Below are 26,807 nucleotides of genomic sequence, written 5' to 3'. Positions count from 1 at the left end.
TATGATTCAATTATTATTTTTTTTCATCCCTGCAGCCGTCCATCCATATGTGTGTGTTGCATGGAGTGAAGCTGAAATGAATTAAACATCGCAGAGAGTGTAGAAAGCTGGTGATGGGGGTGCATGCTAAATTCACCTTAGCCTCGGGGCAGGGTCGGGACTCCTGCCAAGACTCGGAGAGAGAACCCGCAAAGGATCGGATTCTGTTACAAAATCCAGTTGAAAATAATTTCTTGACTTGATCTCATCTTTCACCACATTGTGATTGTGCATTCTAATTTTTCTGAGGAGGCACCTCACACGGCATGTGAGGTTTTTAATTTTCTTTTTCTTTCCCCCCCAAAGCAAACCACAGGATGAATGTGATCCTTTTCTGTTTACATTGCAGCTGAAATTCAGTGCAAAGTACTCACAATTATGGAGGACACTTACCTCTTCTACTGGGTCTTAATAATCGAATGCGTGCACAATATGAGCCCGGCTACCACAGACTGTAAACTTACTCATATATACAAGTATAACTCACAAGACATTCACCTCCAAGTATGGTCTTCCCACTTCACCTGCAGCGACCAACTGCTGTCCAACTCCTGATTCTTGCCTGTTAAATAAAAAACAACATAAAATTAAGCAAATTTTGCCTGAAACCTTTAATATGTGATTTTAATTTCATGAGTGAAGAGAGCTGTTCTGCTTTAACTACTGACCACAGACTGTATATATGAAGTGGACGTAGTCACCGTGACGTCACCCATAGAGTGCTCCAGGGATGACGTATTTTTGCCGGCCAACCAGGAAGTTAGCGTCGCCCTGGTTTCCCTCAACAAAAAGCCAATGGGATTTTTCCATTGGGTTTTGGATTATTGCAGAAAATAAGCTATGAGGCAAACACACGTTTATGATACTTACACGTTTTGTTCAGCAAGATAACCGGAAATACTAAAATGCTAACTCATTTCCGGGTTTCAGGACTCATTCCTGTTGCACTCTATTGGATCTGGATTACCGCTTGAAGCCTCGAGTTTGGTATTTTCGCCATCTTGGTATTTGGCAGTCGCTATCTTGGCTTTTTGCAACAGAAAGTACAACCAAACGCTGAATAAGACATTTTTAGGTGACCAAAAACGTTACAATTAACTTTCAGGAACAGAAAACACACTGTGAAAGGGTTAAAGTTGTAAGACGAAAACACAGACAACTCCCAGACCGGACAACGCCGTGGCAGCGACCTGTCAATCACAAAGTAGCTACGCCCTGAAGCATACCTTACTTTATGGTCTGTTTTACTCTAAGTGGGACCATAATTTACTAAATGAACATCATGCTGTATTGAAGAAAACTAGGAATTGAGACCATAAACTCTTTATTGAGGTAATAAATCAAGTGACAAGTAGGCTCATTTTCTCATAGACTTCTATAAAATCAGACTTCTTTTTGCAACCAGAGGAGTCGCCCCCTGCTGGCTGTTAGAAAGAATGCAAGTTTAAGGCACTTCCACATTCGCTTCACTTCTCAGACCCGGAGGTTGCCCACTGCTACAGACCAGTGTCAGAGGGCCTGATGTATTATAACTGTATATAATAAAACACTGGGTTATGGTCTCTATCTTTATGATCTCCTCGATCATCAAAGTCATTAATGTTGGCGTTTTCTCCTGAAAGTAAATTGTTAACAATATAAATGGTAAGCATTCCTGCGGAAGCACAGTATTCGTGTCAAATGATGTTTGGACATTCATTAGACCCTGCAGTGTGTATCAGGCCGTGCCGTCATGAATCTACAATAGACTTTTTTCTACCCCTGACCTTTCATGCCTTTAAACTGTCCTTGAATCCCCTCACCCTGCAAATAATCAGGCGTCATATCTTCACTGTATCTGATTAGGCTAATCTACTGTGCAACGGCCCCTTTGTCACCTGACCTGTCTTACCAAAGAACAAAAACACGTTTTCAATATGAAGTTTTGTGTGTGAGTGCAGGCAAGTCTCCAGGATCATCAGGGGGCACACTCTCAAGAACTGGTGCCCCAGATGTCCCAGGACCACTGCACCACAGACTCACAGCTCTCTAAAGCAACCTAACACCCTGAGGGTGACCAGATGAGAATGGGTGAAATTTGGGACAAGGGAGTTAGGTGTGTGTGTGGCAATGGTGGGCGTGGCCTCCAGTATATTACATTCAGAGTCAACAAACAGCAGTAAAACCATGGATGCATAGATACTGTGTCACAGCTCAGCCTTGCTTCCAATGTTTCCCAGTGGCCACTCACGGTATTGCAGCAACAAATCCCCATGCGGCCCAAAAAGCATTTTCCCCATAGATAGACCACCATTTGAAAAGAGACATTTGTAAAACTGTTATGGCAAATGGCCTTGCATTTATATAGCGCTTTTTTAGTCTTCCGACCACTTAAAGTGCTTTACACTGTATGTCAGCATTCACACACACATTCATACACTGATGGCAGAGGCTGCCATGCAAGGTGCCAACCTGCCCATCAGGATCTAATCTAAATACCAGGACGCTTCCAACTGCAAAATTATGACTTCTAGTATGCAGTTTTGATCCATGGAGGTTAAATATTTGTAAAACTTTCCTTGAGCTGAAAAGAGCGATTTAAACATCTGTGACATCACAACATAAATACAAAATAGTCCTTGAAATAAGGAATAATCCCACAACATTATTCATATTCAACATGAATTATTATTAGTTATTCTCAGGTGTTTGTTGTGTGTAGAGGTGCTCAGAATATTTCTTACCGAAGCTTCGAAGTCCAAAAAAATGGTATCTGGCACAGCCCTAGTTGTGTTTCGTTACCTCCTCTTTACGGAACGGGCCGCCATGTTTCTACAGTAGCCCAGAACGGACAAACCAAACACTGGCTCTAGATAGAGACATTCCCGTTTTCGCGTCAGCCACCGTAGTTCTCCTACACGCTTGGCACATTGGAGAAGTTTCAGTTGGCTGCAATCTGCAACCTCACCGCGAGACGCTGCCAAATCCTACACACTGCACCTTTAACTAATGCCGGGAACACATATCAGGCAGATTTTGAGCCAGATTCCCCCCCTCTCAACAATCGTCAGAAAAGCCCCGATTTTTTAATGGTTCTAAAGATTATCTTTCCAGATATTCCTGTGGTGTGAGGTATGTTAAGACTGTTTTTTACATCCCTCGATCGGCTCTAAAGTCCATCTTGGCCGCACTGATTTGAAATAAATATTAAAAGATGTTAAATATTTATGATCAGATAGCCTGTTGTGTGTGGGGAAAGAACGACAGCCAATTGGGAACCAAGCGGACTGAAGAAGGCTGATGCATGAGCTAATGCAAAATGTGAAGCATTAAGTAGAAGTAAGATGGACTTGATTTGATTGTTGATTTGTGGCAACAATGCGAGTGTTTATTTAACGTGTCTCCATGACTTCATCCATCCATCCCTCGTCAACTTTCAGTACAAAGTCGTGCAAAAAGTAATATCGCTGTAATATTGTGTCTGTTTAAAACATGACAGAGGTCAGGAGGGAACTTCTATCCAGTAATAAAAAATAAAAAAAAAGTACTTCATACTTTAGATACACAAGCATATTTTACACTGAAATCCATTATGAACACCACACAACAACTGGGAGTGTGTGACCATGAATAACTGGATAACTGGAGGCTGGAGCAGGAAAAGCCAACACTAGGATCAGCAGTGATTCATGGAGAGACCTTCGTCTGGTCAGCTAACATTAGGTGAAATATAGAATGATATTGTGGTTTTAGCTGACGTGTGTCGCCTCACCGTTTTGAGCGATGCTCGTTCATGTCTATGTAGAGTGAGCAAGCGCGAGCCCGACACTGACTTTCGTTGACTTAACGGCCACAGGTGTCGCTGTTAACAAGCATTTCTGATTCTTACAAACAGTCCCTTTAAATGTATCATAACATGTCGTTATGTGTGGGATCTCTCACATTTTCAACATCTGTTAAGATTTGAAAAAACTTTTAGTGTGGGCCGGCTTTGAGTAAATAAAACAATAACACTTAAAATAATTAAATAATAAAGATACTAACCTTTTTTTGTGTCTGGTTAAAACACGACAGAGGTCAGGAGGGAACTTCCCATTAGTAATAAAATAAAAAACTTCATACTTTAGATACACCAGCACATTTTACACTGAAATCATTTATGAACACCAAACAACAACTGGGAGTGTGTGACCATGAACGTCTGGATAACTGGCTGCCAAGTTAAACATAGTTGTAGCCACACACTCTCGCGAGATACAGTAACACGGAACGAGACTTGTCATATCAGCGTGGACAGAGATGACCTCGCCTACTATAAACGCAGAGAGATCAGCAGGTAAATGATCACAAAGTCACTGCATCGTGCAGTTTTAAACTGTCACCGACTCGGTTTCCTGTATATGTGGGGAAAAGATCCTCATCTGCTGGCTGGCTCTCCTTTTCACAAGTGACCTACTTAACTCTGCAGCAGAGGAGAAACACAACGGAGTATATAGAGGAGTTAGATTGAGAGGAACGCCTCCTCCTCCCAGGTGAGACATTACACACCTGCACAGGTAACAGAGACTCACCTGGAGCAGCGGTGAGCTGAGGACGCTGTTTGTCTACAGATGGCTGAGGCGGTGTCTGCAGGGATCCGGTCCATGTTCTTCATGATCACACCGAGCGAGTCCTACTTTGAGAAAGTGGAAGATGTCCCTCAGTATGTGCAGCAGGTGGGTAACAGACTCAGCTCTCCTTCTCACTTCAGGTGAACTTGTCTGTCATTTAGAGGTGGAAGAGGTGCTCAAAGCCTTATAGGCTAGAGCAGGGATCTGCAAACTTTACTGTCAAAAGAGACATTTTTATAGGCAAAAAAATAAATAATAATCTGTCTGGAGCTGCAAAACATTTGAACATTGTGATGAAGGTATATAGGGTTTATATTCTAAGTATATAGTATATACAGACGTAGGCAAAATTGTTGGTACTCTTCCGTTAAAGAGAGAAAACCCCACAATGGTCACTGAAATAACTTGAAACTGACAAAAGTAATAATAAATAAAAATTTACTGAAAATGAACTAATGAAAATCAGATATTGTTTTTGAATTGTGGTTCAATAGAATCATTTTAAAAAACAAACTGATGAAACTGGCCTAGACAAAAATGATGGTACCCCTAGAAAAGATGTAAAATAATGTGACTATAGGGACATATTAAACTAAGGTGTGTCCTGTAATTAGCATCACAGGTGTCTTCAAACTTGTAATCAGTCAGTCTGCCTATTTAAAGGGTGAAAAGTAGTCACTGTGCTGTTTGGTATCATGGTGTGTACCACACTGAACATGGACCACAGAAAGCTAAGGAGAGAGTTGTCTCAGGAGATCAGAAAGAAAATTATTGACAAGCATGTTAAAGGTAAAGGCTATAAGACCATCTCCAAGCAGCCTGACGTTCCTGTGACTACAGCTGCTCATATTATTCAGAAGTTTAAGGTCCATGGGACTGTAGCCTACCTCCCTGGACGTGGCTGCAAGAGGAAAATTGATGACAAATTGAAGAGACGGATAATACGAATGGTAACCAAAGAGCCCAGAACAACTTCCAAAGAGATTAGAGGTGAACTCCAAGGTCAAGGTACATCAGTGTCAGATCGCACCATCCGTCACTGTTTGAGCCAAAGTGGACTTAATGGAAGACGACCGAGGAGGGCACCAAATCATAAAAAAGCGAGACTGGAATTTGCCAAAATGCATATTGACAAGCCACAAAGCTTCTGGGAGAATGTCCTTTGGACAGATGAGACAAAACTGGAGCTTTTTGGCAAGTCACATCAGCTCTATGTTCACAGACGCAAAAATGAAGCATCCAAAGAATAGAACACTGTACCTAATGTGAAACATGGAGGAGGCTCGGTTATGTTATGGGGCTGCTTTGCTGCATCTGGCACAGGGTGTCTTGAATCTGTGCAGGGTGCAATGAAATCTCAAGACTATCAAGGCATTCTGGAGTGAAATGTGCTGCCCAGTGTCAGAAAGCTTGGTCTCCGTCGCAGGTCATGGGTCCTCAAACAGGATAATGACCCAAAACACAGCTAAAAACACCCAAGAATAGCTAAGAACAAAACATTGGACTATTCTGAAGTGGCCTTCTATGAGCCCTGATCTAAATCCTATCGAACATCTGTGGAAGGAGCTGAAACATGCTGTCTGGAGAAGGCACCCTTCAAACCTGAGACAGCTGGAGCAGTTTGCTCACGAGGAGTGGGCCAAAATACCTGTGGACAGGTGCAGAAGTCTCATTGAGAGTTACAGAAATCGCTTGTTTGCAGTGATTGCCTCAAAAGGTTGTACAACTAAATATTAAGTTAAGAGTACCATCATTTTTGTCCAGGCCAGTTTCATTAGTTTGTTTTTTAAAATGATTCTGTTGAACCAAAATTCAAAAGCAATGTCTCATTTTCAATAGTTAATTTTCAATACATTTTTATTTATTATTACTTTTCTCAGTTTCAAGTTATTTCAGTGACCTTTGTGGGTTTTTCTTTCTTTAACGGAAGAGTACCAACAATTTTGCCTACGTCTGTATATACAGACGTAGGCAAAGTTGTTGGTAACGTTCCGTTAAAGAGAGAAAAACCCACAATAATAATAATGGTGATAATGCACAGCTAGCGGGACAATGTTGGGGCTGGATAGGGATGGGTACGGTTAGGATTTTATTAATACAGCTACTCCTTTTGATACTCTTATCGGTTATTTTTTTCATGACTAAATTGATTTTTAATGTATTATTTAAAAAAAAGAATAAAATCATAACAGGATTAGAATTTAGTAATGGTTAAAAAAACTAAATGTTTCTAGAGCAGCAACAGTAATCTTTACAACAGCGAATCACTCTATAAACTCAATGATATCTAACGAGAAACTAATCTAGAATGTCAATAAAATTAATCATATTCCTGTGTGAAGACTGAAGAACACAGACATCAGTCAGTATCAGTCCTTCCTCCTGTCCTCTGTCCTGCTTTGTGTCAGCCAAGTTCATATAAAAATAATTCATTATTATTCATTAAGTACCAACTACAGCTGCAATGATTAATCAATTAATTATTTATTAATTTTTCAAACAAAATAGTCAAACATTCACTGGTTCAAGCTGCTCAAGTGTTGCTTTTGTTTGTCATATATGCACTGGTGGAATGTAACAAAGTTTACTCAAGTACTGTACTGTTCTTATTTCACCCAAAATGACCTACAAATTACTGTGTCATTCATATGCCATTTAGTGTGAGGGCTGACAAATCACATGTATACAGTAAGACAAGTCACACAGAATAGTAATTTCACACAGAGACACACTTGTTAAAGCAATAACAAATCAGTTACAAAATACATATCTCATGATCCCGTCATCTGGGGACTTAAGATCTAACTAGCAGTCAGACTTCAGTAGACCTCAAATGCTCCTGAAATCTAGTGAATAATTTCCCACGTCTACTTAATGCACAACTTAAAAACAAGTTTGGGGTTTCTTCTGTTTCTTACTGTCAGTTTACAGCGTCTCAGTTGCCATTTATTGCAGCTGAATGTCTGGTGCAGGTTTAACAGCACATGTTTGTTATGAGCTTTTATGAGGCACATCGGGGGAGGCGAACAATTACCCTCACAGCAGGAGTCCTTATAATCCACTACTACCAAACGTGATTAAACAAATTTGTTGTTGCTGCAGAGCTTGATGGTGGTAAAAGTTTGCATGGGTGTGTGTGACTCAGCACTCCTTACAGTTAGTGATGTGTCATTAATTATTCTGTTCCCAGCAGGCCAAATTAATTAGAAAAAACAAAACACAATCTTCTAATTTTGGAGTTGTTTGGAATTATGGCTCCGTGGGTTGCTGCCAGGTCTCAAACACAATATTGTTGTCAGACAGCCGTGATGAAAGTGTATTGTCAGCCTGCATGTTGTCAGCCAGCGTCAGTCATCCGTGACCTTATAAAAAGGCAGTTTGGGGAAAATGCAGACATCTGGTCTGCAAATGTCATGCTCCACGTAAGGCCCGAATCCAGAGGAAAATAAAATAAAATTATTAGATGCCACAACAAACGGTCCCCACAGAATGCAAGTATGCTGCAGTATAAAATAGTCTTTTAGTTTGTTTGTAAAAAAAGATAAAAACACAAGAGATATTTTCAGTGCACGCAAGATAGAAAAGTATACTTGAGGGGGAAATATCGCAGGAAAAACAAAGATGGAGGATAAATTGCAAAAATAAAGGAAGAGAAATAGTAAAAAAAAAAGGAGACTGATGAAAACAAAGAGAAGGGCTTCGTCCTGAATCACAAACACTACATACTCAACTGGTGTACTATCGTTCAACATATTTTTGTGTGAATACACAGTAGTATGTATCTTTTCGGTCGCCCTGAGCAGTAATTTACGTCTTCACTTCCTGAGCGCCTCATTGCCGGTTAGAGATGTGTAACCATGGTAACCCGTGCCAACCTCATGAACAAAACGACGGTTTGTGAGAATTGAGGTCTGAATTAAAATAAGATATATATATTACACCTAGCAAAGTGAAATCGTACAGTTAAAGTGTTATTGATGTTACAGAGCTGTCTGTCAACGTCCGTAATGAACGTTGTGTCCCTACCGCATTGCATTGTGGGATATTTATACTGCCGGATAGTCCAGCGTTGCATACTGTAATATTTCACCGGAAATTGTATGCAATTTGCGTGCTATTTGTTTCATACATACTAAAATCTCACATACTGTTTTAGTGTACTAAATAGTTAATAGTTAGTGTGGAGTTTCAGATGAACCTTGCCTATTTTTTTTTTTTTTGCACAGCAGAGAATCAACTTGCTCTGCTGAATAATTTTGTCCCGAGCTGTCGAGAACGCGGGGCTGCAGAGGTAAACTATCTGCTGGACCGGAGAGAGAAAAGAGAAAAAGGAGGGAAGGTTTTAGACCGACGTCCAGAATGATAATCCCTCTCTCAGCGGGTTTGGAGGAGGTCTGCCTGCGCTGCGAGCCCATATGTTGGCTGCAGCTCTGCAGTCTGCTGCCAGATGTTGGGAGCGTTGCGTGTGATCGCAGGTCCCTAGAGGTGCTCTCGCCTCTGCTTGTGCACACACACTCACACACACTCACATCACACACCTGCATGTTAAAGTGGAAGCATTCACATGTGGATTATGCACACACATGCATGCATGCACGCTCACTCTCACTTCCATCCACACACACACACACACACACACACACGCACACACACTTCCTCCCTCCCCACCTGCAGATGTGCTCCTCTGCGGTCTCGTCACGCCCTTCATTCCTCGCTCTTGGCGGGGCCAGTCACTTGGTCAATGAGCGCCTTCACGCTAAAGCTAACCAGCAGGTCTGACACGCCGCTGAAGTCGCACTCGTGACCTGTTTGGTAACCTCGTCCCTCTCTAATTTGTTCCATGTTTGACAGACCCATTAAGAGGTTATTACATGTTTCCAGCATAGTTAGAAATAGAGGCCCGTCATGACTGTTTGCTTAGTGCTTACCATTTGTTTTGTCATAACTAGTTACTAAATGTAATCCATTCTCTGACACTTTTAGGAAGTAGAAATTTGGCATTTAAATTTTTGTTTTCGCCACCAAAGAAAGAAAGAAAATCATGTGGCATCTTGTGCAAAAGACAGCTGCTAATTGAAATGAAGGACATCCTTTGCATGTTTGCTTTGATGTGTCACACATTGGTCAGCCATATTGCTGCAACATGTGTTTAAAGTTGGCAATACAGAAAAAAATCTGCAGCAAGTTCATTTTGATGAAGAGGAACTTCTTCGTTTGAAGAAAGTTAATTAAAAGTTACTTATTATAGCATGAAACAAAATGAAGGAAAATAATTACTCGTAAAATCAACCTGACATGCTGCCACAAAATGTGCAGGAGCTTGGAGGTCATTCTTTTGAAAAACAAAACTGTTTTGATGTCTTCGATATTGTTGTACTCACTTTGAACTGGAGCTTCATCAACTGTTGATTTGCACCTTTAAACGTCATATTTTCACATATAGTGGAATTAGTTATTTCAAGAGAACAGGGTCCCAGTTCCAGTTCTGCTACTCCAACATGAAACCTGTCTGGTTGAACCACCAGTACAACAGATGAGCAACTGTGTTAGAAAATCTCTGTTACTGTGATTACAAAGTCAAAAGTAAAAGCCTGTAAGGAGAGATGTTAACTACGATTCCCAGTGTGCATTTCGGTAAGAAACAGTCAATCACTGAGCTTAAAATACTGTTCCGCTAACAACAAATTGAACCTAAAGATTACACTTTGTAGAAACCTTATGCATTGTTTGATGAATTTGACAACTTTGACGTGGTGTTTTGTTCCCAATTTTAATGACAAAACTCTCTGATATTTGATTGGCTTCTCCTCCATAGCAACAGCAGCTGAGGCTCATGGGTATCTTTAGAGCCATCCACCATTTCAAACTTGTGGGGTAAAAAACATGGATAACGTTCAGTTCAGTCCATCGCTTTTTTAAATGTATGCATTTGTTTGGGAATGAGATTTACAATGAGAAGAAATATTTCGAGAATTTAAAAAGCAGCGTGCTGGTCAATGACTGTATATAAGAAGTGGATTGCCGTTTTGAAACCTCAAGTTCGGTATTTTGACCAACCCCATCTTGTTGTTTTGCAACCAGAAATGACAGGAGAGGGTGGAGTACAACCGAATGCTGAATAAGACATTTTTAGGCATTTTTAGGTGACCAAAAACGTTACAATTAACTTTCCTGAACAGAAAACACACTGTGAAAGGGTTAAAGTTCTAAGACGAAAACACAGACAACTCCCAGACCAGACAACGCTGTGGTTGCAACCTGTCAATCACAAGGTAGCCACGCCCTAAAGCATCCCCTGCTTCATGGTCTATTTGACTCTAAATGGGACGATAATTTACTAAATGAACATCATGCTGTATTGAAGAAGACTTGAAACAAGCGATTGAGACCATAAACTCATGTTTACAATGTTTACTGAGGTAATAAATCAAGTGAGAAGTAGGCTCATTTCCTCGTAGACTTCTATATAATCAGACTTCTTTTTTGCAACCAGAGGAGTCGCCCCCTGCTGGCTATTAGAAAGAATGCAAGTTTAAGACACTTAAGCATTGGCTTCACTTTGCTGTATTTTATCAGTGAACATCAAGACAGTTCAGTTTCATGGTGTGGTTTGTTAACATTGATGGTTAAAGCAACCAATGAGGTAATTTCTTCCTCCAGTGCAGCTCTGGTCAGACAAATGTTTGTGATCTCCAGTCTGCCAATACATTGCGGCTTTAGACCAGTTGCGCCAGATTGGTACAGTGAAACAAACATTATGGATCACTAGACATGAAAGCCCTGCAAGCTTTTAGCTCATATGCCAAGACAAATATTCAAGCTCAACACAACTGCTAAAAGCAACATTGGATATGGGAACTGTCTTGTTTTCACAGTTTGTAACAGCGCTGAATCATGATTCCCCTTGTGTGTGTGTGTGTGTGTGTGTGTGTGTGTGTGTGTGTGTGTGTGTGTCTGTGTTTGCAGGCCACTCCTTTCTTTATAGGGCTGATGGTGCTGGAGCTGGTGGTGGGCTTGCTGAAGACCGGAGCCCCAGTGATGACCATCAGTGATGGATTCACCTCCATATCTGCCGGAATGATCTCCAGACTCCCACTGTGAGTGTTTAGGCAGCTCATAGTCAGATCACTCTGTTTGATACAATAGTGCTGCATATCATACCAGAAATTTGCAGTTTTGCCTGCCGGTCAGTGTAAGAGTTTAAACCGGTTGGAATTCAGGCAAGGCTGATGTCCGGTCCCCGTGTCTTGCATGCCAGCTGCTGATTAAAGAGAAGAATGTTAGTCCAAACCCCACAGGAAGAGTGACAGTCTTTGAAACATATTTTATACATTGTGGCCAAACGGTGGAAATACAACTTGCGGGGTCTGTCACATGAAGCCATTCGGCCCAAAAGGACTTTTTCCCATAGACTTACATTTGGAAAGAGACGTCTGTAACTTAGTGGATAATTTTTTTGAGGTGAATCAACTTTCCATACGAGCACTTAAATAGCCCTTATTTACATCATTAGATCCTTAAAGTTGTAAAATGAACTAATAGCAGAATCCAGAGATATTTCTCTTCTTCCGTTCATGTGAATGAGACCCAGACCGAGGCTGGGAGGCGGGGTTAAAGGAAACGCTAGCTCCTCAAAGTTTTGGTTGAGCAGCTGCTGAGTCAAATGAGACCCTTGTGGTAAAATTTTGGTTTGAAAATGTTTACACCATACGTGCTACTTGATTTGACTTTTTTTAAATCTTTTTTTAATCACACATTTTTATCATTATCATAGCTGCCTTTCTTGTTTTGAATGAAAAATATGGCACGTGCATGACCGGAAACGTTTTTTTTTTTTATTGTTGTAACTTTAAATGTTGCTGTTTAAAGGACCATTACTGGATGTGATGTGATGAGGGCAACAGGAAGTAGGTGCATCAGGTGGTACATAGTGTTATTCAATTAGAGCAGGGATTCTCAAAGTGGGGTCCGGGGACCCCTGGGCATCCGTGGCATTCTGTCAATTCTGTCGAAATAATTTGCTATAAATTATAACATAGTTTTGTATCATTAAAAAGTGCATATCTACAGATGGGCGTAGACAACCATATTTTGTCCAGTACTCCCACCCATGTTAGCTTTGGGCCGATAGAAACTCTGATATGATTATGACACACAGCAATATGTTCATTATTTTAAAGTTGAAGCACTTATTGAAAGTCACCTTTAGACTGGTGAGTTTAAACACCTGGATTTATTAGGACTACGCCAGTCTTGCTACTGTTAATTTTTCTGAAAGCTTTTAAGATCAGTTACTTGAAATGTAGAATATAAATGCTGTTAAAACATAAATAAATAAATAAATAAAATCATAATAATAAGAATAATAAGAATAATAAGAATAGAATCACCCTCTGTTTGAAGTATTTAGGTAGAAAAGTTTTAGAATACAAATAGTTCCAATGTCATCTAAGAGTAAAAATGTTAGTAAGCATATGATTAATCCCTGAGAAAACCTGAGTTATAGTACCATTATTTTTGGAAATAACACAAATGCCAATGTCATCATAATCTGTTATTTGCTAGATTGATATAGATGTATATATATGTATGCAGGAAATAACATACTTGACTGTGTGCCTCCCACTTCTGACATCAAACCTAAGCCGTTGCTCAAATAGACACAACACCCAAAGGTGTCTGGTGGAGCGAGAGCACCGGGACTGTCCGTTTCAACTGAACAGTGCAACTGTAACATGAACTGCATGTTGTACTAACCTGTGCACACTCTGGACTCCCTCAGGATGTTCATGAGAGGCTGTGAGCTGACTGCTTACATGTACGTGTGGGACCGGTACCGCCTGGTGGAGCTGCCGTGGGACTCTGCCTGGACCTGGTGGCTCACCTTCCTGGGCGTGGACTTCTGCTTCTACTGGGTCCACCGCTTCGCTCACGGTGCCAGCACAACACACTCACACTGATGTACACAACCCATGGAAGAATATAGGTATTCCCAGCTAATACAGTATGTGTAGTTTATGAGAACTTTTTCACATTATTCTTGTTTTTTTTTTGGTAGTAGTTTTGTTGGCAAGCACTCATTGCTGTGTGGTTTCTGCAATGCGTTTTTATACAGAAACGGGTATGCACCGAAGAGCAGTTTTTTTGTGTTGTCGTGAGTGTTCATCCTTACGAAAGAGTAGATGTGACAGCTCCTTTGTGGAGCACGGCGGTTGTGGTCCACTTGGATTTATGGTGTTTACTGTGGATTTGAATAGTGACCACTTTTCCTGGTGGAAAAGTATTAAAATGTCAGTAGAAACGTTTCAATCCATGCCTGCAGCAAAATTCTCTTCTCCACTGATCATAAAAATGCTCAGAGTGTTTCAGACTGATATTTTCTTCAAAATATGACTAAACAAGCATCTCATCCACGCTTCGAAGATGCACTCTGTAAGTTTTTACACATTTAAAATGATAACAATGATGGTGTCCCCTTCCTCTTTCACGTGCCACTCAGATAATACTAACAAAAAAAAACTACAAAGCCAGTTGATGATAAATGGTTGTAATATGTTGATTTAGTTGCCGTCTCTGCAGGGAGGAGCACGCAAGATAGCACACACATCATGCTGTCCTGGACCTTGTGGAGGAAGCAATTATTTTTGAGTTACATGCAGCTGGTTTAGAGCTGTGCAGATGTGAGAGGCCGTGGTCTCCAGAGGGCTGTGGTCTTAACCCGGAGCTCTCAGAGCAACAAGCTGTATATAGTCACAGCTCTAAAGCAGTGACGTCCTGCAGCATCACTATTAAAGCAGAAATAAAAAATATATACCGTCTATTTCTACAGTATTGGCTCGACATCTTTTAAAAACAACTCTTCCCGTGTGTGTTTATGCACGAGCGGCTGCCACTCAGCATACCGGAGGAGAGGTATTTATTTGTGGCCTGCACTGGTGTTTATTTGTGTCAGTGGCACATCAAGCTGCCCGCCGTCTAGTCCACACAGTTTTGGCTGAAAGTTCAGAATCTGGCGAAACAGAAGCTGCAGCGCTTTGAAACCGTTTCGCCAAGAACTGCCCGACATGATTTTGAGGTGACTATAGTTTGACTCTAAAGCACCACTCTGCTTCTAAACATGCACTGAGGGTATTTTTAACTGCCACCACCACAGCACTGGGCATATTGGACATTATTATTGTCATTGTGGTGTCTGTGTATGTGTGATGACACATTCTCGAGAACACGATGACGCCACAGAGAAGCCGATCTAATTGGATTTAAGAGCATGTTGCTGCGTCACATTAATGAGGATACCTTGCTTTTGTGAAAAGAATAAAGAGATTTGAAGTGTATATCGGACATATCCATATTATAATGCATATTTAAAGTATGTTGACATAAAGATCTGGACAATTTATGTCAGAGAATCCTAACAGATTACAGACTACAGACTAAATGATCACAAATGGATTAATTCTTTTGATCAACAGAAGTATAATAACCGCCAAGAACAAAACACAGCATCCCTCTAGTAATACAAAGTTTACAATAAAGATAAGCAGCTTATTTTCAGTCTTCTCTCCTCTTCAACATTGTGTAAATTGTGTAAATCAAATTAAGAGAACCTGAGGGAGATTTCTGCAGGAGAAACCAGATTTCTTAGACACATATTCACACTCAAAAATCCAAGTTTTAATGGGACTTTTATGTGCAGGTATGTACAAGACAAAGACCAAGGACAGTGAAAGTATCACTGTGGTGCATTGGCATGACAAATCAATACTTGCAGCTGTCTGCCCTTTAAACCAAAATAATTAAATCCAAAGTCTGCCTGAAACTGAAAGTAAACTGGATATGAAATAATCAATTATTCAACAAATTGGTAGAGCTGTAATCCAAATAAAAAAAAGATTCCAATAATAAAGATATTTATGTACTAAAATTGACCAGTTTTGAAACCCATTTTAAATTAAAAGCAGAGACTCACTGTCCTGTTCTTTTTTTTCTTCTTTTTTTCTGTACGTTCATATTTCTGTATTTATTTTTATTGTTGTTATCCTCAAAATGCTCCTTAAATTACTCCTTTATACATGCATCCAACAGGCATTAAAGGGGACAAATCATGCTCATTTTCAAAACTCCAGACTCATGTTTTGATAATCTAGGAAACCAGGCTGAATGTGTGTGACCTTATTTGTGGTATTACAGCTGTACTGTGTGTCTGAATGAAGTGTGTGTTCCCTCCCGTGCCCTCATTGTCTGACGATGCAGAGGCATGACGCTCACAGTATCACATTTCTGCTCTGGGTTATTTGGTCGGATTTCTTTTATTTTTGAACTGCAGAATCATTTTTACGTCTGAAAAAAAAGAACCTTTCCACTTACTTTCATTTCCCCTTCTTTCAGCCTGTTGGCGTTGTTATTATGGAACATTGTGGGGTCGCAGATAATTGTCTGGTGCTGAGCGCCCGCAGCGCTCACTCAGGATATAAGCTTTTCCCCTTGTTACCAAAGCGAAGCAGCTCTCCACGACCGCAGCACCGGCTCAGCACGGTCCTCACTCGTCACTCTGGTCAGCCGAGGTCATCTCGGTCAACTTGGTTTTGACCTCCGGCTTTTTCTAGAGGTTCAACCAAAACCCTCCCGGTGTGGGATGGATGTTTCCTATAAGGAAGCCCTGAGGAATGAGACAGATGTAGGATGTGGGCAGAAAGTATTTTTCAGCAGTTTTAATGAGAATCAAATTGTCATAATGCTGCTTTAGGTTGATTGATTGATTGATTGATTTGTTTATTTGAGGGCACTTTCACAAGCCATAGTACATTTGGCTGAACTGAATGAGAGTGAAATTGATACTTTTGGTTCGTTTTCTGTTTATTCTGGTTCGGTTTCACAGCGCACAAATTAAAGAGGACCAAATAAAAAAAAAAAATAGGTTACTGAGGGGCGTGTACAAAGGAGCGAATTAATCTTTTTCGTCTCGAGAGCTGCCACTTCTATGCAGGGAATCACAGACTTTAATATATCGATGTCAACATTTTTTCACTTTGACTCTGCACTGATCTACTGTACGTACAAATCCCTCCTCCTCCAATTTATAGTATCTAGAATCACTTTATAAACGTCACTATTTCTGTTGATTATATTTAGCATATTCTGTATGTTCTCTTTGCCCAAATGCCAACTCAACATATTACCTTCAAGCCACCAAGACAGATCCAGGTTCCTCAATTTAATTTGTTCTCAATGTTATGATTTGAGCATATTTATGTTAAATGCAGTACCTGTGAGGGTTTCTGGACAATATCTGTCATTGTTTTGTGTTGTTAATTGATTCCAGCAATAAATATATACATACATTTGCATAAAGCAGCATATTTGCCCACTCCCATGTTGATAAGAGTATTAAATACTTGAAAAATCTCCCTTTAAGCTACATTTTGAACAGATACAAAATGTATGATTAATCGTGACTAAATATTTTAAGCGATTGACAGCCCTAGAGAGAACATCTCCATGCTTCACCCCAAACGGAGCAGGAAACCAACCACTCCTGAGATTATTTAACTTTAAACATGCAACAGGGGCTTTGATAGCATTATACAATTTACCATCAATACCAGAGCAAATGAACTTATACTTAACTTATTTCCCATGACTATTTATATCATTAGTCATCCCTCATGTCTTGGAACAATCTCACTGGTTTTCCCCTCAAAACAGCAGGAGCACTGCATCTCTAACCCTATTGTGTCAAGATACATGAGCTATAAATCTTAATATTGCAATAATAAGGGAAATATTACAATAGAGAACTGCAAAAGTGACATCCTCTGCTGGGAAATAGAAGCCCTTATTAGCCCTCCGTGTAGAATATTATTTTCCAGTTCGACCAGTTTTATGGCCCCTTATTTTCATAGTTTCCCTCTCATGACTCCCACATGAAAGAAAGGACAGCTCACGCCATCTTTACTGAGGCGACATCACCACTTGGCTTCACTCTTCGCCCAGATGATGTGATCTTGGAGATAACAAGAGATTAAAAGGAAAGTGAGCTGCTCCTGTCTGCAGGCATTTGGATGAAAATCACAATTCTGTACTGGCAGAAGTATTAATAACAAGCTTGTGACTACTAGACTTTGTTTGTGGCCTTTGTTTGGCATCAGGCCTGAATCTGTATAGACAAACACAACTCGTGGTACAAGTCGAGGCAAATGTGGAATCTCAAACATTTGAATGACCTTTGTGCACACACAGACTCAAATGAAGTGCTCGTTTAATCGAAACTCATGACACCAATATTTGCTTAAACTCATCGGCTCATGTCCCTGAATTGAATAATGTGCAGGTTTAGTGAGTCTTGCTTTTATAATGATCTGTTCTTATTGCATTTTTACTGGTTTTAACTTGTCTTTGAAGAAGAGAAGATGGACGTTTTCAATTGCTGACAGTCTATCTCCTCTAACCCCTGAAATAATATGACCTCTGCTATGCGTTTAACCACCATTTCTAAACACATTGGTTTAATAACCTGGTGACTGACAAGAGTAGAAAACAAATTCCAATTTCGCCCACATTTTGTCTGCTGCTTTCCCCCCGTCAGACAGACTATATATGTTCAAAACTTTTCTATTCTGGAACCAGATGGTTTTGGGTGAACAGGAGGGCGACTTGGTTCGGATGCGGCCATGTTGTTGACAGGCCTGTTGATTCTGTTTATTCTAACCTCATATCGCAAGCGCCACTAATAGCAGCTCTGCTCTCGAGCGGCATCTATATCCAGGCATGCCAGTCGAGGCTCAGGCCATTAATCAGCCAGTCAGCTGTCCGTACTCTGATTATATGTGAGGTAATGGAGTTACGCTGCAGTCGTCTCACCACACTGGCTGCTGCTGCTGCTCTGTGTTACGCTTATAGCCCAGAAACATCAGAGAATCACTTAAAGGTTCCGTGAATTAGTATCATTACTTCCTTTAAGGGAAGTTTGGCACCTTTTTTTATATCAACCCGTTCTCACTCCCAACTCGTCAAATACCGACGTTTGATAAGTGCATCGGAAACCGACGCACGGAGGAATCCTTTAGCAACAGTATGTGATGAACCGGGCTTTCAACTAACTCTGATATAAACCCACCGGCGGGGTTATTCGACGGTCGAAGCAAGTGATGTAGTATTAACAGGGTGAGAGTCCACTAAGGAGGTGGATGGGTCAAACAAACACAAGACTTTCAATCAGGAGACCGGTGTTCGTGTCCCATGTGAAACCAAAAGTAACGTTGACTTATTTTGTTACGTCAGTCGTTAGTCACGTGACCCGTCGGTATCACCTGTCACGTGAGTCGGGAGTCGGTGAAGTAAACGTCAACCTTGACCGTTTCCTAACCCTAACTAAGTGGTTGTGTCGCCTAAACCTAACTTCCTGTGAAAACGGAAGTTTATTTTGAAAGGACACTATGTACTGTATGTAACAAACGTATATTGACACGCCGTCCCCTGTCCGTCCAAAATGCAGAGGGGCACTGACCAAGCGGCGGTACTTGAAGAGTTGGGGGTGAGAATGTGTTGTTGTTTATGTGGATGTCCAATCAGTGCTGATGGTCAATATAGTCAATTGAGGCAATATAGCCCTCCCTGCGTGTTATATAGACCCAGAATGCTGAGTTATTTTGCTCACAGAGGTCACATGTACCAGGATGCATTGCATGCAAGCTTCTGTCCAACGTCGCCTCTATGCTCCCCTCATCACTCTGCTCAGTAGCCGGGAAACAAGACATCGAAACTTCTGTTGGTCTTGAAGAGCTGCAGCTTTTATTTGGGCACTAACTGCAATCTCTACTGTAGATTCATTTGATATCCTCACCGCTAAACTTAAACTCTCCTCTTCTCCGATCGCCCTCTCTCGTCTGCTCATCTTTCTTGCAGTGCAGAATGATGGCGTCATGAGAGAAATCTTTGGTCGTCAATCAAAAACAGTGGTCTAAGGTGGTACTCAAAGACGCAGCTGCCAATTTAGAGCTTCAGCGATCAAAACGCAGGCTGTCAAAATTTAGTAGTGTCAGAAATTTAAGACTGCTGCTACAACACGTATACAGACCGACCAATCAGAATATAACATGTAGAGATGCAAAAAACAGATTTACCTCAAACTCAATTTGCAAAATCAGCATTTCATATTTCCCTCTTTTCCCACGGGGACATGCTTCACAGTCTCCTCATCCCCTTTTAAGACTCTCCGAAGCATAAAAGTGCCAGCTCTACAGCCAAAAGTTTTATTGTTTTACTACATTTTAGGGACGCCGCGGTGAGGAAATTTTCCCACCGGTTAATAAACTCCTGACATCACTGGTGTTACAGATTACACCGGACATTTTACAGGAAAAGATGACACTCAATATATGTAGCGCGCTTACTTTGATGTTTAACGTTGGATGGATGTGTGTCTGGCCTCTCTGGTCGAGCTTTTCCACCTGGCACCGCTGCTCCACCCCCACCGGCTGTGACCATTCTGTCCTCCGCACGGCTTCTTACCACAGATTGCCTCATTAACGTCATCAGGTTCCCTACTAGCACTGGGTTTAAATCCGAAATATTGCCAAATAAGCACTTTTGCTTTCTGCTTTGACACCAAATCCTCCGCCATCGTCTTGTCTGTCAACCTTTTCTCGTCTAGTGTGAAATCTTACTCCTGCTACTCTGCTGGTGCTGTGTGGAGCAGACTCTTTCACTTTCAGTTTATAATTGTAGCAGCCATCGTCCGACTTTGTATTGATAACACGCTTAGTATTTCACAAATAAGAGTTTTTCTATTTGATGAACACGGGCGCTGATGCGCAAAAATGGAAAAAAAGCATTGGGGCGTTGGGCAGGTAATCTAATCGGTGTATTCCCAAAGACCGTATAACATCACCAACTACCGCAGCAAGCTTACTACATTTTCAAAACGCGTAAGCAGGATGAATTTCAGGATTCTGCATTGACAGAAATATTTTGCAAAAAGCTTGTGAAAATGAGACCATGTTTGTGACCTTTGTTTGGCATTAGGTCTTAATCTGCATAGACAATCGCCACTCGTGGTTCAAGATGATGCAAATCTGGAATCTCAAACATTTGAATGACCTTGACACACGGACTCAAATGACTGCAATAACACGGGAGCAGTGATGCCAGTTTCTGGCATACTTAAATCAGATTTTTTATCATAGTGCCACGATTATTTGACATGCCTCAAAGTTCATATCGTAAAGTCTGATAGTGATAAAGCCTCATTAGACAATGAACTTGTAATATTGTTGTAATTGCACAGTCTATAAGTGCCTTTAATATTAGTATAAGATTGTTTGCATTTGTCAGGTGCTGTAATAAAACAGCCTGAAGCCACAAAATCTCCACCCTACTGTGCCTCCAGTCTGTCTCTGCTGCACATTAGCGTCTGTGTATTTTGGCATTCCTTTCCTACCCTTTAGGTAGCTATCTCCTGTGATGGCTGTTTAACCTGCAAATCCTGATTGTGAGGTTACTACCTCTTGTGTGACAATGATGAAATGTGTTGTGTCAGGCAATATAAAAGCATATGAAGACATGTATGCACCAGGGATGTCACGATAACAGAAATTCTGTAGTTGATCCCGATGCCAGTGAAATTCCACGATTTTCGATACCATGGTAAAAAACAAGTCATGTCTGTAAAGGGGAGACTCGTGGGTACCCAGAGAACCCATTTTCATCCACATATCATAAGGTAAGAGGTGAAGGGGACCCCTTTGAAAATGGTCATGCCAGTTTTTCCTCACCAAAATTCAGTGTAAGTTTGGAGGGTAATTTCAGTGCAGTGGTTAGCATTGTCGCCTCACAGCAAGAGTTGTCGCAGGTTTGAATCCGGCTTGGGGCCCTTCTGTGTGGAGTTTGCATGTTCTCCCCGTATTAGCTCTCCGGGTGCTCCAATTCTCCAAAGACATGCAGGTTAGGTCACCCGTAGGTGTAAATGTGAGCGTGAAAGGTTGTCTGTCTCTATGTGTCAGCCCTGTGATAGGCTGGCGACCTGTCCAGGGTGTACCCCGCCTTCGCCCAATGTCAGCTGGGATGGCTCCGCGACCCTGAATAGGATAAGCGGTTACAGTTGGTGCCAATAGATTCCTTAGGTTTTCTAGTTTCATATGATGCCAGTATCTTCACAAATGAAACTCAATGCAACCTCTATTAACATTTGCTAGCTCTCATCCTGCCCATTTCAACAGATTTGTTGTTCACTATGTAGCATTATCAGAGAAAAAATAGTGTGTGTGCGTCCCCTGGAAAAGTCGATAGTGAGTTGACTGCGTCCTTTTGGATTTTAGACGTTGTTAGTCTCAAGTTCCCTGGTAACTTTGGTACCTGCGGTACTAGAGTGAGTAATGAGTAGTGAGAAATGAGTACCATCACATTTTATCAGTATCGGTTCTTGTTACATCCCTAGTATGGACAGGAAGATACGTAAACAAATTGTAAAAACATACCACTCCAAAAATTGGAGCTGAAAAAATGTATATTCACAGAAGTTCCAGGTGTATGTATTGACCAGTTTTCCCTGTTGATGGCCCTCAGCTCCGTCTAATGAGCAAAACTTTGCAACGTTTTTTTTTTTTTTTTGCTTTCCTAGCACCTCACTACATCCTCTATATCTGTTTGCTGTGTCCGGCCTTGCAGACAGCAGCAGACCGAGAGCAAACAGATGTGCTCAGCTCCCCCGAGGAGACGCAGCCGATGTGGATGTTATTGTTTAAAGAGGAGGTCCTCGGGGCTGTGTGGCAGGGCGGAGGTGGTGGGGTTTAACCTGCCCCCGGGCGGCCCCGGGGCTCCATAAATCTTCACCGTGACGGTGAGTTCCTGGCCCGGTGCAGGTTGCAGGGCCGACAAAAGAATCCGGGCCCCCACTTGGTTTGCTGGTTCTGTCGGTGTGGTTTGGTCAGGATGTGGGGGTCTCGCTCACGGCAGCAGAAGTGAAAGGCCTCATGGGAGGCAGAGATAACATCAACAGTGATCTATAGGTCACTGTGCTCTCACTCTCTGTCTGCAGAGAGAGACACTGCTCTGATTGAACCTAGACATCACAAAGGGATAACTTCCACAGGGCCTGTATGTGCACCTTTTAAACAACGTGTGGAAAAGAAGATGTGTTATGATGGTTGAGAGGGTCGCTGAGCTCAGCAGAGGCCACCGTCCGGCTGACTGATGCCCTCGCGTACTCCCCTCGCTGCACGGACAGACTTCCCTCTGCTGACAGACCAGGAGAGTTTCCACCGCTGAGGACAAACCTCCACTGATCGGAGGGATGAAGTGAGAACGTGAAGGATGAATATGAGCGGTAATGTCTCACATGTGGATTACTTTAAGTTTTGTTTCACAACTTGGGTGTCCGTAGGTCTCACCATTCACCATGATAACTTTTTATTAAGCAATGTTAACTGGTGGTATCTGTGAGACAAAGCAACATTGGTAGAAAGGAAGTCCATTAGGTCAAGAAATGTGAGTCAAGTGATCAGAAAGGTTGTAAAAAAATCCCCAGTTCTGCCTTTAAAATCTAAACCAAAAGTAAAAGTAGGGCTGCCCCTCTTAGTCTATTAATCGACTTATTGGCTGTAACCAAATGCTTTTTCACGCTGAATGACTTCTTTCCAAGAAACTTATGAGCACATCTCTGGTAAACACAAGATTTAAAGTGGTGCTTTTGTGTGATTCATTGTGGCGAAACTACAGATCTGTCCATTAAATCATCTAATCGATTTGTCGACAAAATCGTATGAGCATTAGTCGACTAAGGATTTATTTGGTTGAGGACAGCCTTACGGAAAAGTAAAAAATGACTATCAAATTCCAACAAACACAAGGCACGAGACCGCTGTTCGTGTCCCGTGCGTCACGTTACAATCAGCTCTTTGTTCATGTCCCCTGTTCACAACGTTCAGTGTCATTTTCACTGTACAAATGTAGTAGTTTTAAGCCCAACCATGTGATGTAGTCCTTTGCTAAACCTAACTATAGTGGTTATATTGCCAAGGGGCGTGACGCCAAGGGGAGGTATGTGACGAGTTGGGATGAGAATATGTTGAAAAGCATCACTTTAAATCTGGTGTTTACCAAAGATGTGCTCATAAGTTTCTTGGAAATAAGTCATTCAGCATGAAAAAAGCATAAAAAAATGACCAATCGACTAAAGAAATCTTAGTCGGCTAAGAAAAAAAACAACTAGTCGACTAATTGAATAATTCTGGATTATTAATTTTGTCTAATTTTACCAAAGAAAGACATACCCAACCGCTATGGAATATTTATGCCTATATAAAAACAAATCAAATAAATAAATAAAGTGAAATACACAGTGATATGTATTATCATTTTAAGTCTGCATGTACTGTGTTGTAATTTAACTTCGGCATGGACAATTCGTCTCATTTTCAGAAAAGAAATAGCTTCCCCGCACCTCAAACAATTAATTCAGCTGTTAAATAAAACAAGCTAAGTAATTGCCCTTTTAACATATCTTTTTCATTTAATTATGACAGTAAATGCATACTTAAAAGGGAAAAACATATGACAATGGGTGTTGTGTTTCACTTTATTTCTTTGTTTTGATTTTGGCACTTTAAATCTTCCATATAAACTTCTTATAACATTAATCTTAACTACTCCTTTTGTGTTTGCAACAGAGAGCGGTAAAAGAGGGAGCAAAGAATAAAACTGTTTTATGTCTGAGTGTTTTGGATTCCAGTAAGTTAGAATTAATTGAATGGTTGAGGATAGACCGTTGATTACTGTATATTAAAATACAACAGAAAAGGCATTTTACGTCACCCTTCACTTTCTATACATAGTTTTTACGCCGTGTTTGTGGGAGCTGTAAGTGGGCCTGACCAGGGTTAGTGTGTTTAGTTTAGTGTGTGTGACTGAGCTGTGTGGACAGCATGAAGTATGGCAGCGGCAGAGGGGAGTTGGCCGACTGTCCCACCGAGTCCGGCGCTCGCTGTTTGGGTTGGCGCCCCATCCAAGAGCCCTCCAATCCAAACACTGGAGGGCTGTTCACACGCCATTACCTCTGTGATTGACATGGCGGCCCACCACTCAGAGGGCTGCACATGAAGGACGCCGTTTGTTAGTGCCAGGAGTTTGTCGATGAGGGTGATGATTTGGCAGCTGATTGATGTAAATGTAAAAGCATGTCATAAGGTTTGCTGCTTATAGAGAGTGGATTTAGACCTCCATCTCTGCTGATTATTTTTCTTCTTGACTAGTCATACTTTCTTTTTATGGCAGCGTTATCAAGGTACAGATTGATCATTATCGGCACTTACTGCAGGCTGCTACATTTATGAAGCTGTGTAGGACTTTGCTTTCTTGCGTTTATATGGCTCTGGTTATGTAAGCACTGCTCGTGACAGGGTTGAGGTGGACGTAAACAGACTCTGTTAAAGTCTAACTTTGTCACGTAACATGACTGATGATGACTTATAGCCCTTGATTATGTGTCATGATATAATTCAACAGTGTGGCCTGAAATCGTAGAATGACATCACCCCCTGTTGCCAGACCTCTTCTCGCAGCGTGGTGAATCCCGGCGGGGAATACCAGAACAGTAAGGCTTATTTTAGTTGCACAGGGTTTAGTATTGCGGCAGACCATGTAAACAATAATACATGACAATATACAATGGGATATATCATGTTTATGATCATGTTTATACTACAGCCACTTATCAAAGGAAACTGTCATCCAAATTACCCCTTTACTTACCCCTATAGTGGTATGTGCCCATGCAGACATTTTTGATTTATTTGTCCAGGTTTAGAGATATCTGCTTCCACCCAAAACCAATGGAGGAGAATGGAAAAATTACTTTTAAAAAAGTCAACCGCAACATCTCTTCTCATCTCAGAAACGGTGTCGCTGTTACTCTGAATACTCTGTCTGAGAAGAGATGATGCTGTTGAATTTAAAGGGTAACTTCGTTGTTTTTCAACCTTTTCAAACCCCCAATATTTTATGGATAACTCACTACTAGGGACAACAATTTCTGAAATTGAGGGAGAGCGCTGCAGACAGCAGCTGCTCATAGGCTGCACTATGGTGCTATTGGGGCAAGCTGGCACCGTCATTTAAGTCCACTAAAAGTGCTTGTTTTTGCCATTACAGGCTCTGATTGTTATTATAAGTGTCTGACGTTATGGAAAGAGTCTCGCTTAAGGAGAAGTCTCGTTCTGAAATCTGGCGAGGTGATGTGTTGCCGGAGGACAACGGTGGAATACATCCATGGGGGAATTGGAGTGCCAGCCGGGCAGAGTTTGTTGTGTTGGAGTACAGAAAGTGTAGCTTAGTGTTATCTAAAAGATTTTCAATGTCATGGCTGAATATTTAGTTGATATCCACAAGGTGGATGAAGTCTTTGAATTCGATGGCCGCCCGTATTTATTTGAGCCAGAGTAGATGGATATTCAGATTTCACAACGAGACTTCTCCTTGAGCGGGACTTGGACACAATAACAAACAGATCGTATCAAGAGAAAAAGGTAAGAAAAGGTTTTATTTCTTTTTAGGTGCCTTTCCATAATGTTATCAGACACTTGTAATAACAATCTGAGCCTGTCAGTGGTGAAAAAACAAGCACTTTTAGTGGACGTAACGTTACACTGATGCTGCTCACTTGCCCTCGCAGCTCGTTATCCCTCAATACTGGATCAATTTCAAAAATTGTTGTCTCCATAGAAAAAGAATACAGGAAAATAGGGTCCAGGTTGAAAAATACCAAAGTTACCCTTTAAATATGTACTTTTTCAATGCTGTGAGCAATGCTGAAACAACACCCACATTTCGCTAAAACAAAGATTACCACTACTTCCACCTTTGTTCCATACTGACAACAGTCATGATTCACGCAGCCACTAGAGGTCCTTATTAGGTAAACATAAACATAATATTTTAGGGATTTGAATGAATGACTTTTGCTGTCATTTTTATTGTGCGAAGAGTCTCATATAAAGTGTCAAAACTGTCCATCACCTGATTAGTGTGCACTCATGCTTGTTATTCCTAAGAAAGTATGAGTTGGAGGCTCGCTGAAGGCTCGCTGGAGGCCAGATGGAAGTGCCGTCCTCAGCGTTTCTCTGCTCTTGCTGGGAACGCGGGGCTCTGTGGCATTGGTTCTCACCATTAACGGGGCTTCCCTCCTGA

At 41.2% G+C, this 26,807-nt stretch overlaps 1 protein-coding gene across 3 annotated transcripts in view; it reads left to right on the top strand.

The window, feature by feature from the left end:
- The first annotated feature begins 4,299 nt into the window (after positions 1-4,299).
- agmo (alkylglycerol monooxygenase) overlaps positions 4,300-26,807 on the top strand; it is a 58,735-nt gene continuing 36,227 nt past the window's right edge. The window contains exons 1-5 of one of the 3 annotated variants that reach the window (XM_037785593.1): positions 4,340-4,354; positions 4,487-4,550; positions 4,629-4,733; positions 11,595-11,725; positions 13,411-13,562. In XM_037785593.1, the coding sequence (XP_037641521.1) occupies positions 4,629-4,733; positions 11,595-11,725; positions 13,411-13,562 (388 nt within the window). In that variant the 5' untranslated portion in view covers positions 4,340-4,354; positions 4,487-4,550. The other 2 variants (XM_037785592.1, XM_037785594.1) reach the window with 2 other exon arrangements.

This window comes from Sebastes umbrosus, chromosome 11 (genome assembly GCF_015220745.1).
Source record: "Sebastes umbrosus isolate fSebUmb1 chromosome 11, fSebUmb1.pri, whole genome shotgun sequence".
Classification (NCBI taxonomy): domain Eukaryota; kingdom Metazoa; phylum Chordata; class Actinopteri; order Perciformes; family Sebastidae; genus Sebastes; species Sebastes umbrosus.
The sequence above is the reverse complement of the archived record's forward strand: the minus strand, read 5'-3'. Positions and strand labels throughout refer to the sequence as shown.